This window comes from Lycium ferocissimum, chromosome 7, assembly GCF_029784015.1.
Source record: "Lycium ferocissimum isolate CSIRO_LF1 chromosome 7, AGI_CSIRO_Lferr_CH_V1, whole genome shotgun sequence".
In the NCBI taxonomy this organism is placed as follows: Eukaryota; Viridiplantae; Streptophyta; class Magnoliopsida; order Solanales; family Solanaceae; genus Lycium; species Lycium ferocissimum.
This window is the reverse complement of record NC_081348.1, coordinates 34,337,487-34,352,093: the sequence shown is the minus strand read 5'-3', so window position 1 is coordinate 34,352,093 and position 14,607 is coordinate 34,337,487. Positions and strand designations below refer to the sequence as shown.

General features: G+C 36.0%; 1 protein-coding gene and 1 long non-coding RNA gene across 2 annotated transcripts; one reads left to right on the top strand and one right to left on the bottom strand.

Annotated features, from left to right (window-relative positions):
* Positions 1-1,140: 1,140 nt before the first annotated feature.
* On the bottom strand, positions 1,141-10,502 carry LOC132064566 (ubiquitin-like domain-containing CTD phosphatase). The gene is made up of 6 exons (XM_059457583.1): positions 10,208-10,502; positions 6,655-6,799; positions 2,189-2,303; positions 2,048-2,111; positions 1,774-1,939; positions 1,141-1,632 (listed from the first exon to the last, which is right to left on the bottom strand). The coding sequence occupies exons 1-6, from the start codon at positions 10,480-10,482 to the stop codon at positions 1,387-1,389; spliced, it is 1,011 nt and encodes a 336-aa protein (XP_059313566.1). The 5' UTR covers positions 10,483-10,502; the 3' UTR covers positions 1,141-1,386.
* Positions 10,503-10,975: 473 nt separating this feature from the next.
* On the top strand, positions 10,976-13,756 carry LOC132062748 (uncharacterized). Its single transcript, XR_009416247.1, has 2 exons — positions 10,976-11,314; positions 13,050-13,756. It is a non-coding gene; the product is annotated as an uncharacterized LOC132062748 (long non-coding RNA).
* The last annotated feature ends 851 nt before the right edge of the window (positions 13,757-14,607 follow it).

Below are 14,607 nucleotides of genomic sequence, written 5' to 3'. Positions count from 1 at the left end.
AATTATATTACCCAAAAAAAAAAAAAAAACTATTATAGAGGGGCATTTTTACAAAGATGGTTATTCCCCATTATAAGTAAAAAGTTGTTATAGAGATAAAATATAACATAAAAAATGGTTCTGAGAAAAACTTGATTGTTATAGAAAGGTGTTGTTATATGAGGACGTAGAGAGGTCTGACTGACTGTAATAAGAGTAATAATTTAAGAATGTTAGTCTTTCGAAGTTGTTAGTAATGCTATTACCAGCTCTTATAGTCTAGTAATATTAGTGGTCATCGGGAATGCAAATGTGTATTCAATTTTCACTATTCCCTTCGTCTTTTCCTTTTCCCTAATCCCCGCTGTAACAAAACATAATAAAAAGAGAAAAACTTGTACTGCTAATTATACTTTCCGTTTTGAACCTTCTAGCCAATTTATCATATTTCACTATGAGACATAAGAAATTGTCCTTTCGTCTGAATTTCAACAATCCAATCTCACTAAAAAAATTACCAAATTAACTTGGCTAATTAATTCGAAAAAAAGAAAACATTTTTTCTTAATTGATCTCGTGATTATCTGAATTAACTTGTTTTGTTATTTCGTCCTTTTATAAGAAATACTGGCTTCATTGTTTTCAGCTGGAAGGGATGCATAAGCAACGATTTGGATAGACCTTTCGTGTTATAATAGAAAACAGTTGTTCTGAGAGATTAAATCAAACAAGAGACGTGAATTTTTAATCCAAAATTTACATTTATCTCATACTTAATTGCAAGGTCCAGTCTGTATCAGACTCTTAAACAAGCAAAGTTTCTAGAATCCATTAGATCATATCATTATCACACTTAAGCTCAGAGACCCATTTTTGTGGTTCCTTTCTTTAAATAGTACGCAAAACTACAAACTTATAGTATGCGTATTTTTCTTCAACTTCCTTACTTGAAATATGGAAGATAAAGTGCATCAAGACAAAAAAAAAAAAAAAAAATGTCTGGATTTTAGCACTGAATCACACAAGAATGTTAACAGCCGTGACTGGAAGTATAATTAACTTAATGTAACACGAAAATTCCATGACCATACAACAACAACAACACCACAACCACCTTACCTTTGTGGGGTAGAGGGGTTGTTTTTGATAGACCCTTGACTAACAAGAAATGTATCCAATGTAGGATTGTAAGAAAAATAAAATAGCTAGATACAAGATAAGTGCAATTCCATGATCATCCAAATACAAAATGACTTCAGCAAAACATAGTCCCTTCTGCCTAATAATTCGAAGAATACATCAGAAATGTCCAGTTATCTCCTAGTAGTGGAACAGAATGGATACATTTCTCTTTGTATTGTCTAATACAAAACAGTTTTTCCTTTGACTATTGAAGATTGCAGATGCTCAGGCATGTCTGCGCCTCTTGAAACTGTCCTCATTGAAGGACTCCCAGTTTTTATGATCGAGAATGCTCAAGTCATCAAGATCGGCAATGGCAAGCAAATATTGAGTAAGCTTCATGAGCTCCTGATCACTGCTCCGATTCGCGTGTGCCTTCCTGAATGGCCTTATAGCCAACCCATTTTGTGGGTTCATCACAAAGTTCCTTCGCAAGTCATCAAACATTATAGTGTTTTTGGGACTGTAAAACTGCACAACATCAAGATTACCATCTTTTAGACACTTATTAAGAATATCGAACTTTAGATATTGATGCCAAAATAATGTTTAATCATCTTTCTGAGCCATAAATCCATTGAAGAAAGAAGCAACTAAATAAAAAAAGTCAACCTCTGGGAAATGAGCCCAAATTAGGCCTAATGGCTTGCAATCGAAAACTCCATAACGATCTGATTGTACTGTTATCATTGCCATATGGTCCAGCATAGCTGTAATTTTATAGTTCGGATTATCGAGTACACCAAGTTGTCCCATTTTTAACTCAACCCACTTCATGCTGCAAAAAGAAAATGAATAAGGCAATGCATATAGATCAAAGCTCTTTCCCAATACATATTTTGATTTTGAAAAATATCAGAGTTATCAATGATTCGCAAATACTGACCTGGTTGCCGACCATATCATGATGTCATATTCTGCATAAGCAGCCGTGAGAAACTCATGAAGATCTGCGTGCAGTAATTGACAAAATTAAGCATTAAACAAGCTAAGATAACTGGAAATTATTGACAGGTAAGACACTTACAAGGCCTCATGAGTTCGAGTGGGTTCTCGGCAGTTGACCGGTGATCAAACAAAGTATAATCAATATCCAGAACAAGCAGCTTTTTACCTTCACGGCAAGGATTACGGAGCACAATCTGGATGATCACCAATATCATCATAAATAGGCAAGTAAGAAATCATATGATCTTAACCCATGCAATATCAGCTGTTTATTATTGAGAAAATATACTGGATGCAATTTCAAAACTACTGTATACTTAGTTATAGTTGAATATACAGCAGCAATAGCCACATCTTACCAAAAAACAACTTAGCTAAATAGAAAAATAGTTAAGAATTTGTGCACTGATAATGAATAGTAGTTCAATGCTTCTAGCATCAAAATGCATGTTATCGTGAATGATCATGATGCAAGAGGTAGAAACAAACCCTTCAAGACCAAAATGATAGGGTCAATTGGGATCATGGGTTCCATGCACACACTAAACCATCACAAAAGGATACATTCTAGTCTTTTAGTAAAACTATTACTAACTTGAGTATCTTGTATCAATTTATAACCCCATAACAAATTAAAGCAACATCCCCATTAAGTCAGAAAGAATGGCCACAAGCAGGTCCTCTAATTCTTTTACAAGTCATTTTGTATGTGGATAAAGTCTTGTCTCTCTAACTCCTCTACCCTTTATCGCCCTGTCCTCCAACCAGATTGTTATCCCTCCCATTTCACTTCCCACACCCCAACAACAACATACCCAGTTGAATCCCACAATGTGGGGTCTGGGGAGGGTAAAGTGTACGCAGACCTTACCCCCACCTTGGAAGGTAGGAAGGTTGTTTCCGAAAGACCCTCGGCTCAAAAGAAAACAAGGAAAACAAAGGAAAAGAGTCAGATACGGACAAGCAAATCAAAACAATGCGAAAATGAGAAATAGCAAGAGCAACGAAGCCATGATAAAACAACAAAGATTGGCAAGACCAACACATAGAAGCAGGATAAAATACTCCTAATACGAGAAAGGAAACCTCGCGGCCCCCCACTAGCCCTCTACCCTAATACTCGACCTCCACCCCCTCCTATCACAGCTACCCCTCCCTCTCTTCAGGCCCACCATTGCCATCCTCTCATACCTCCTCACTGGCGCATTAGCGCATCTCCGCTGCACATGGCCGAATCACCTCAACCTCCCTTCCCGCATCTTATCCACCACAGGGGTCACACCGACCTTATCCCGAATCACTTCATTCCGAATCCTATCTCTCTCAGTAGCGCCCGCACATCCATCTCAGCCGCCTATTTCCTTCATCTTCCTGACATTGCCGTTTTCTTAACTCGGTCGCATTCCGTCCCATACAACATACCGTTCAACCACCGCTTTAGTAGAACTTTCCCTTTAGAACAGCAACACCTTCTTATCGCACAACACTCCCGACGCGAGCTTCCATTTCATCCATCCCGCTCCAATACGTACGCGTGTCATCATCGTCGGGAATCGCCACCCCTGATTTATCGACCCTGTGTACTTCAAACTTTCTTTCTTCGGGACGACCCGATATCCACCGCACGTCCTCGTCCTCTACTTCGACTCTCATCATTCAACTGCACTCACAGTACTCTGGTCTTAGTCCTCGCTCAACTTGAAACCCTTCGACTCCAGTCTGCCGCCAAAACCTCCTATTCGCGTTAACACGCTCCGCGACTCGTCAATAAAGACAATGTCATCCGCAAACAACATGCACCACGGTACCTCCTTGAACGTGGCTTGTCGAGCGTCCATTGCCACAAAAAGAAACGTAAAGCGGCAAGCGTTGCACCCCCGCGCAAAGTGCCCATCGTGGATCGGGAAAGGTTCCGAGTCACCTCCAACCATCCTCACCCGGTCTTGCTCCATCATACATTTCCTTAATCGCTCTTAATGTATGCTACAGAACACCTCTTGGCTTCCGTACATCTCCACAACACCTCTCTCGGGACTTTGGCATAAGCCTTCTCAAGGTCGACAAACACCACGTGCAAGCCGCCTTCTTATCCCTATACCGCTCCACCAACCTCCTCACAAGTGTGAATGACTTCGTAGTCGAACGCCCGGCATAATCCGAATCAACCGGTTCTCCAAAATAAACTAACTTCCTCATCCTCGCTTCCACCACTCTCTCCCAAACTTCATCGTATGGCTCAACAAGCTTTTGATACCCCTATAGTCGTTGCGCTCGAATATCTCCCTTTGTTTTTATACAACGAGATCACGGTGCTCCATCTCCACTCTTCGGTGCATCTCCGCCGTCCTAAAATAACATTCAACAACCGCGTAAGCCACTCCAAACCTCCCCTACCCGCATTCTTCCAAAATTCTACCGGTATTTCATCTGGCCCGATCGCTCTCCCCCTACCCATCTTCCGCATAACCCTCAACTCCCTTCAACCTGGACCACCTCGGGGCAAGCATCCAAAATCGCGGGCGCCTCGGTAGGCTCCACCCGCGCCTAAAACGATGTTCCTGTCTCTCTTCGTTCAGGAGTTTACAGGAAAGTAGGATCGCTATCCGTATTTAATAAGGGCATCCTCCACCAAAACTTCCCCCTCCTCGTCTCGATACACTTCACTTGGATCCAGTCCCGAGCCTTCCTTCACTCCGGCTAGCCTATACAACTTCTGTCCCCGCCTTTTTCCCCCAAATCTTCATACAGTCGTCCAAAGACAGCCCATCTTAGCCGCCGTAACCGCTAACTTCGCCTCCTTCCTCGCTCTTCTTATACATGTACTTCCCCTCGTTCGTCCTCTTCTTCTCGTCCGTGCTTCTACTAGCTTTAGATACGTCGCTCTTTGTTTCCACTTTGCCTTGTACTTCTCCGTTCGGAAAAGGAGCAGAGAGAGTATATATAATGGGCAGCAATAAGTGAGAATAAGGCGAGAATAAATCAACATGATGGGGTGAGGGACTGATAATGGTAAATTAGTCTAGCTACATTACAACTCAAAACGTTATCGGGTTGACAAGTGGAAGTTCCCATCATTTAAATATACCAAATGGAGCAAGCCACACGGTATCCTCATTATTTTTGGTCCACAAAGAAAGAATTTGAAGAATGCCTGATGATCACTTTAATCATAAATATTTCCTGAATCAATTCTCAACTATTTTTGATTGGAAAATAGTTGAGAATTGATTCAGGAAATTCTCAGCTATTAGATATACGCGGTAGGTGTACATCAGGATCATTCGATGAACCGAATCTGGTGTTTAAGTGGACATGGGTATACACCGACTTTCAAATTTGAAAACAATGGACTTCTTGGTTTTTAAAAAAGTTAAAAAAAAAAAAAAAATCTAAACTTGATCAAAAATCTAAATCACTCAGGGCCCAAGTTTTTTTCGTTTTCTTTGAATAAATCAAATTTCCTTTCACATTAACATCCAAGATGGTGGCAGAAAATATGCATACAAGATGTATCTGCACATACTAAAAGAAACTACTGAAACATGGCTCCCATTTGCATTGTCCATTTCCTCCGCTTCAATTAGTTCGACGAAGGCTTTGATGAAGGCTGATTCCTAGGATGTAGGATCTTTTTCTACAGAATTAGCCATTTATGGTGCCATGCAGTAGTAAAATAACTGCATTTAAGTAGTCTTCTTGCTTTAGTCAGCCCTCTGAAGTGCCAATCGAAGGTCATAATAGCCCAATTATCATAGTCATTTGTTTTAGTGCCACCTGCACAACATTAGACTCCATATCTTGGGGCTTAATGCCACTACATGACAGTATATTACCCATTTGCCCCTCAATCCACACCATGTTCCCTCCTCAAGAACCACATTCTGAACAGGCCACCACAACCAAAAACAACATACTATTATTTGTCTTAAAGTATGATTTCATATGTAAATTTTTATCATTTCACAATTATCTATTATAACGATGTATATTAATCAAACATTTTGCCAAGAGGATCTCATGAAAAGAATGTAAACCCAACACCGTGAACCAAAAATGATTTTTTATTATGATTGTGGTATTTGGGCTACCTAGCACACACCTCAATTAGTCCACCAGTAGCCAGCTACTGCCCTCATAATAATGGGTACCAGGTAATCCTGCCCACTAAGGCTGGAGCAGATCCTCTCAAACAGAGTGGATTCGAACTAGATATCTCCAAGCTGTTAATCCAGGCTGGGACAATTAAAAAATGAAATGTAAAAAGATCCTGAATTATAACTAATGCAATATTTCCCTTTTATAAGATTTTGTTAACGTTATTCTTCTTTCATAATTACAGAAAAGAATTCCTCTATTTCCAAATCCGACCATCATTCTCTCCGGGCATATGAAAAATGACTGTCCGTAAATGTGTTTAATTAGTTGTTCCAATGACACATACAAGTAAAAGCAAATGTAGTATAAAGGGTATCGGCGTAAAAAGTTCACAAGTTTCCTTTACATCCGATTTTCATTAGAAGAATTGAAAAGCGATAACGGAACAACCTTGTGCTGCTCAACACGCCTTCTCAACTTCTGTTTGTTGACTTCTCTATCCTTAATGTCAACAGCTTCCTCTTGCTGAAGCTCAAAATCATCAACAATATCTTGAGATTCCACTGGATCCACAATTATATCATCTTCAACTGTCCTGCAAATCAAAATAATACTCATTACCCCTAAAAAAATTGATCGGTTACTCATTACCCCTAATTAAAGTCCGATAGTCAACAATTTTCTCTTCATTAGGTTTAGTTGCAAGATATCGCAGCAACAAGACCTTTAACAAACTTGTGGCTAAAGCAATATAAATATATTACTTTATCATAATTGAACTCTTCTTCTCATAATTCAAATGCTGCAAACTCAAGCAACAGTGCACATACGACAAACCCAATAACTTATCCCTACAGATGGAGGGAAGAGGAGAGAAAGAGAGAAGATGTAATTGTCATGTTTCAAGCATCACCAAGAACATAACGTCAAACATATTCTCTAGAAAATATCAAAAAGCAACTGAGTGGACAAAAATGGCACAATGCCACCAAGTCACAGGGTGAATGCACTTTAATGAGTAAATAAAAGATTTAACACAAATCAGTTTATACAACATAAATAGGTCATGAATGTGTTTCCATTCACACTGATTCAAACAGCAGAAATTTTGATTTTCCTTGGAAACAGAATGCTAAAATCTATTTTCCCTTTATTATTATCAAGTCATACAAGAATCAGACATCAAGCCACTAACCAGTTGCTTTGTTCACTTACTAGCAACTTGAGATAGGTGAAATTAATAAACAAGATTTTGACAAGCAGTTTAGATAACTATTATCAATTTTTTTAAGTCAAGATAACTATTATCAATTATATTGCTAGCCAACATTTGGTATGTCAATTAAACCCCACATTAAATACCATATTTCAAATTGGCCATTTGGTTGTATTATCCAATACCATCTGGAGGTGGTTTTTTGACAATAAATAATTTAGAATCCAACCGTATTACGACATTAATCACAAAAGTTATCTCTAGGTACCTCGCAAAAGATAATAATCTACGCTGATATAGCAAGATGATTAACCCACTTATAGACCACATGCAAATTAAATGCTCTTTTCTTAAAAATTTCTTTTATTAATATTTCTAATTTAAAAACATAATTTTGTGCTTATTTTCACATATTATAATATGATGAAACATATTTAAGAATGATTTTACCACATTTGTTATAGTAACTTTTTGAATAGATGAGAAAGTTTTTTGATATATTAAGACCTAGGCATTAAGAGCACAAAAGTTCAAGTTTGGTTCCAATCCATGCAAATAGCCTGGACATCAAGCACAATATGATGTCTCATATTGCGAATCCTTGCTAGTTTATACTTATATATTGTGATTCTTTACAATTATAATCTCCATATTATTATTCTCTCCATCTAACAATCCATGAATTACTTAACTGTACTACCAAGTGGAGCCTCATAGTTTATTAAAAAAAAAAAAAAGAAGAAGAAGAAGAAAAGGTAAGACTTGTTGCTACCAGGTCTTACCTCAGATGACTAGCTATCTGATATATATTTTATACGAATGATTCTACTTATCATAAGTTGACCAGCAAGGAAAGTTAAGAGTGAACTTCCTTTAGAATAAGATGCAACAACCACTCTCTCATACCAAACCACATAATATAGAAAGCTTTGATTGCACATAATCTTTTGTAACAGGATAAGCATATAAAAGAAGGCTTGTAAGAAAAGCCTTTATCTCAGCCGGCCTCTTCAATATCCTGCATCGAAAAAGGAATTCCTTTATGGAGAAACTTTTCCCTCTCTAATACCTAAAGGGATCTGCATCTAAAGAGCCTAAAGTGATATTCTTCTCGCATCCAGTTAAAAGTAATTAGATAGACAACAATGGAAAACCTTCTCTTCCCTATAGCCGAACACCTTACATCAAACACACACAAGATGAAGTTATTCACCTTCCTTGTTGAGAATATAAATAGCTTATACTAATCAATGAAACATGGTATGAGGCTGGAAAACTAAACTATGTACATAACATTTGTGGAACACTTACACTAAAAGAAGAGATATAACAGTCTATTTTGGTGTCCTGTGAAATCTGCAACTGTACAGCTTCGCTGAAGGCTTTTCTTGAGTCTAGCCGAAAATTGTTCAAATTGGTTTTTGGATCATTAACGTGAATGTTTTTTTTCTTAAATAGGTCTCATAAGACTCTTAGCGTGAATGTTGTGATAAACATAGCTGTCAATATCCTTTTTAAGCATTTGACTCCTCCTAGATGCATGGGACACCTAGCTTGGCCATTCAGTACTCATCAATAACTGCCAAAGAATTATCTTTTCAAGTACCAAAGGAAAATAAACTACGAGTAATACCTGAAATGCACTAATGCAGCATAGACCTTAAAATAATGGTACGACATGCCTACATGGTGTCACAAATTCATCCGCTATATTGATTCATTTAGATGCAAAATGCTAGCACCATCCCGTGTTAGGAGAACCAAGTTAAATTTAAATCATATGCAACTGATACCTATCACGCAATTTGCTCGGTTAAGGAAAAAAAAAAAAGTAAAGAGGAGATCTTTCTCGCTACTTGCTCGGTCCTCTACCAAAAATGTATAAGTAGTTAAGAATTATTTTGATTGTTGAGATCTTATTTTACATCATTGCTCATATCCAGACTTATTTTACATGTACCAATTGGTTTAGTCATGCTACCTTGTTATCTTTGCTACGAATTTAACAACACAAGCAACCTTTCACCCATTCGGAGTGCTGGTACACCACAACTAAACTGAGGACACGCTTATAAGTTATCTACTCATACTTAAAATTATATCATTTGGCAAATAGCATATATGTCTATGTTCATTTTTATTTTTATTTTGTTGAAAAATGAGATTAAAACAGAATACCTTTCATTGTTCATATCCAGACTTATTTTACATGTACCAATTGCTTTATTCATACTAGCTTATTATCGTTGCTAGGAATTTAACAACGAAAGCAACCTTTCACCAATTCAGGTTGCTGGTAACAACAATAAAAATGAGGATATGCTTATAAGTTATTTACTCACACTTAAAATTAAACAATCTAGCAATCAGCATATATGTCTATGCACATTCTTTTTTTGTTGAAAAATAAGATTAAAACAGAACACCTTTGGACACATACAGAAAATAATAAATCTATCAATTATAATTCCAAATATAACTCTAAAACCTTGTTTAACTTTTTTTCACTTTCAGTACATTCAAACAACCAAATATTCTTTGCAAAAACTATAACCAAACACAACACCCATATTCAACTCCAACTTCAAAAATTCCAAATAAAGTGAAAAATATTAGGGTTTTTTTTTTTCAAATACAATTCCAATTTCCAAATACAATTTTTCACTTTGAAAACAAAAACTACTTTTTCCATATACACACAGTTTTCATGGCGAAACAGGGCCTTAAGTCTCAATCCGAAACTAGTTACTATAGTATGAATTTGAGTGGGAAAAGGTAGTAACTGACCCGATCATAGTCATTTTGAGAGATGATTTGAGAGGAATCTGAGAGAGAAGAAGAGATTCATCAGCAAGTTTTGAACCGACTTTAGGGTATAGAAGTTTCTGCCGTTTAGGCAAAACATTTGTTACTTCACATATGCGTCGTTTTAACTCCCCAACTGTGTCATCGCCGCATACTCTAACCGTGTACTCTTTTCCGCTCCATTTCACCGTCAGCGTTAACTCTTCCAACGTTAACGGAGATACTGCAACTGCCGCCGACGATGATTCCCCAGCCATTTCCGATTTTTTTTTACTTCTGGTTGCGCTGGTCCGCTTTGAAAGTCCTCCCTCCTTGCCAATTTATGTCATATTGTTTGGCTTGTATGGAATTTAAGGAATAAAAAAGAAAATTAATTTTGATATTTGATTATAGATTGTCTCGTTAAATATAAAAGGTAAGTTGGAATTTTTTTTTTTTTTATAGATTAAAAAAAAAGTGTACCACAGAGCGCGAAGTACTTTTTTTTTATTTTACTTGGCCCATCAATTAAAAAAATTATTAGGAATTTATTTTACTAATTTTTTTTTTCTTGTTGCATCGGTACGCTTTGAAAGTACTCCCTCCTCTTCCCAATCTATATATATATATAAAAGCAGGAAAAAGGCCCGCTGACGTGGCATTATCGAAATGCAGGGTTTGTATTTAACCTTTTTTACAATTTTTTGATATTTTCCTATGCAAGAAAAAGCCCAGGTGCACACACGGAATGCGCTTGGCTTCAAGAACCCAAACCTTTTCAAAAACTTTCTATTCCATTCCTTTCCTCTCTCACGGTATTCTTCCATCCATTTCAGTTTCTCTACTCAATTCGCTCCTCCTTCTGTGTCTCTCTGTGTATTCTTTCTCCACTGAACTAAATTAGAATAACGGATACACATCGCTACCGCCTGCAAATTCAGCTCCCTGAAAATCCTCATTGGCGGCACAGAAATTCACTCTGTATTATCTATTCGTCGTCCTTTGTATTCCCCAATCGTCGTCTGCCTTAGGGTTTTCTAATGACTTTGATCGCCGGCCAACGCTTAACATACTGGAATAACCTTACGCAGAATCATCTTCATTATGAAGGTATAATGCAAGCAAATCTCATTACAAACCATTTTATTTTCCTTTTGTTGCAATGATTTCTCGACCACTCAACTATTCTCTTGAAGATTTTTTTCAAACTACTTTCTTCAAAATAAATTTAGATCTCGCACTCCCATATCTTGAGTATAGCATTATCATTTTCTGGAATTCCCTTTATATTTTACGGGATAAAACTTTTAGACCGTTGATTGTTGGAAAAATTCTCGCTTTAACATTTTCTGGGATTCTCTTTTTATTCTGCAGGATAGAATTTTTAGACCTTTCATTGTTGGAACATCGGTTTCTGAAATTATCTTTAAATTTTGCGGGATATCATTTTTAGACCTTTCATTGTTGGAACATGAATATGTGCAGATTTATTAAGGGATAATTGCGGGTATTAATAGCATCTTTGGAATTTTACTGCAAGTTTTCACTCTGAAGGTCAGGCCTTATCTTCAATGGTCCAATTGTTAACTCAGTAGCTCTAAAGAACTTACATCCATATGAAATGTTGTGAAAATATTTTTCTGTTTTTTTTTTTTTTTAACTTTTTTATATCTTTTATCCTTCTTACTGCCTTTTCCTCTTTACCTATTCTCTGTTTGTATGATAGTATTGTTCGAAAATATCTATTTCTTGTCCTTGGCAAAAGGTTGAAATAAAAGCGTATATTTTCTATGATGGGTGGGAAAGAAGAGTTAACAATGTCGTCAAGAACGTGAGAGGTTCACACAATGATTATTGAAGAAATTAGTACAAGCACCCGTGGATATCTTGATAATGGAATCCGGGGACAATCAATGAGGGACAGTCATAATAAGGTTTACAAGTCATTGATGTAATTAAAGGAGTGAAATCCAATACATAAATCAGTTAACAAAAGAATAGAAAAAACTTTTAATGTGTCACTTAAGTTATATAGGAATGCCTGTACCCAAGAGTTCACAAGAATAACATTTGAAAGTTGAATGTCTAGAAATCTTAATTTGCATTTTCTCTTTACTTTCCCCAAGTGTTTAAAATATAACTCCATTTTCCACTTTAGCTTTTCCCCCTACCCATATTTAATAAACACTTTACACATGCCAAGTTAAGTTTGAATATCAAAAGTAGAGTGATTTTGAGATCCTATAACTTCGTGCTCTGCTCCAGTGCAGTCAAGATTCAACAAACTAAGTTGCTTAGTCAATTAATATGAGAAAGAATCTTTGTAATTCCAAGTTCTTGAATTGACAGCATTAGAATGCAATAATTTTGTTGAAAAATGTGTCAAAATCTATTTCTTTGAGAAAGAGAATGGCTCAGAATGCTGCGATTTAGACCTCACCGAGTAATGCACAAATTTTCCCATACATTCGTTTCTGCTTGATGTCAGCTTATGGTTTGAGCACCGTGAGAGTTGACCATTATTGTATTTTGCCAAAGTGATAACTACGAGTGTGTATGATGGTGGTTCAACTTCCTACTACTTCTTATTTTCTTTTTGATTATATAGATTCGTGCGATGTTAGTATTATTATGTCCAGAAAAGTTATGTGATGCATTTTTCATCAACGTTTTCCGAGAAAGTACAAATTGCAGCTTACATATTAATTTATTGTTAAATGAGTATGATTGTTGTTACTTATCTATTCTTCTATTTGACTTACACCCTCGTATACATGGTGTTTAGATATATATAGATTTGGAGGAGTCTTTAGACTAAATTTAAGTTTTTGCTATTGTTAAACAGTCAGTTGGGCAATTCATTATGCAAGTTCAAAAAGCTATAATGGCTTGCAACTCAAAACATTAACTAGGATGGATCAAATTGGCTTTTCTCGAGATTTTTGTTGTCTTGCTCATTTAAAGTGCAAAATAGTTGAAGTTAAAGTGTGGGCTTACAATGGTTTAATTGCCTTCCTAACTTATGTGAAGGAAATCCATTGAGGACTCTCAAAAGATTAATAGTACACATGTATGCCGAAGACAATACAAACTTGGAATTCATTTGGCAGATGTAATCGGCAGAACTATCATGAGACAATGAGACAGGTCTACTACTTCAGGATATAAAAAAGACTTAAGAGGGGCATACTCTTCTACAAGTTGGTAGATTATTGCACCAGTTCATTGTGGTCGGTTACATGACAATAGAAGAAGAAAGATTTCGTTATATTTGGAATAATTAAAAAAAAAAAAAGTCTAGATTGATATTTTTTTCTAGACTGATGGATGATTATTAAATGGTAGGAAAAACTATTATTTTGGCTTCGTTACATGTTGGAGGATCTTGATATAAGATACAACATTACCACGATGCAGTTGCAATAATATGTTAAACGGTAGGAAAGGTTATTTTCTTGGTTTTGTCACATATTGAGGAACCTTGATATCGGTACGCTGGATATCTGATTGTTACATACTTCCACTTGAGATTGAAAATCTTAACTACATCCATTTCTCTTTCTTTCTAATGTTTTTTCGTTTTCATTATATATTTAACCTGTTTAAGTACTTTAACTGTTCAATTGTATTTTTCGTTGTTGAATCTGTTAATAAGATTTTGAAAAAATAAATTGAAAGAATACATCACGTTTGTTTAGTGAATTTAATTTATTTGTCTTTTTCTGAAACCTGACATTGTCTTCTCTTCCTTTCTTTTTTTTTTTTTTTTTTTTTTTTGCATTTCTTCATTAGCTAGAGAATTAATACTAAGATTCCAACGATGATCTGAAGAGTCAACTTTACTGGAAAAAAATTGTGCTCAGCAATTTCCAAGTAAGAGTATTATTGACTTAATTTTTATTTAAACTATAACCCTTGATCTTTATGGTGATGATTTTAGGAAATCTTACGTCATGAAGATTTGAGACAGAGAGTACATAGGCGAGTCATGAAATTGAATATCATATACTTTTCATGGAAATCAATGTTTGATTGTTTCATGAAAGATCACTCAAAATTGAGAGCCAATATATCAAGGAACAGATGTTACAATTGGAAAAAGGGTAAGTGGAAAGAGTTTTGCAATCAAGAGGTTCTTGAGATATCTGATAGTGTCAAATCTTGTACTTTTTTGTTGGAATGTCTTCGATGTTTCTAATTTTTTTAAAAAGTTACCTTTTTGTTATTTTTAATATTCGGATATTAGAATAGAATTATTCATTTGTTTAATGAGGTCATTTAGGATCGCGCGAAGCGCGGGTGAATTACCTAGTTTATGTTATATAGTTTGGCTAAAACGGAATTTAAGGAATAAAAAACACTTTTGTAGTTATAGATTATCTCGTTAAGCTAAAAGATAAAGT

What these genes read in the sequence shown, in the direction of transcription:
- LOC132064566 (XM_059457583.1), bottom strand. Translation starts at nt 10,482, where the DNA reads ATGGCTGGGGAATCATCGTCGGCGGCAGTTGCAGTATCTCCGTTAACG. An exon ending in GGCGTGTTGAGCAGCACAAG is followed by an intron (nt 2,304 to 6,654) that starts GTTGTTCCGTTA and finishes GTGATCATCCAG; the next exon opens with ATTGTGCTCCGTAATCCTTG. An exon ending in TTTGGGCTCATTTCCCAGAG is followed by an intron (nt 1,633 to 1,773) that starts GTTGACTTTTTT and finishes GATGTTGTGCAG; the next exon opens with TTTTACAGTCCCAAAAACAC.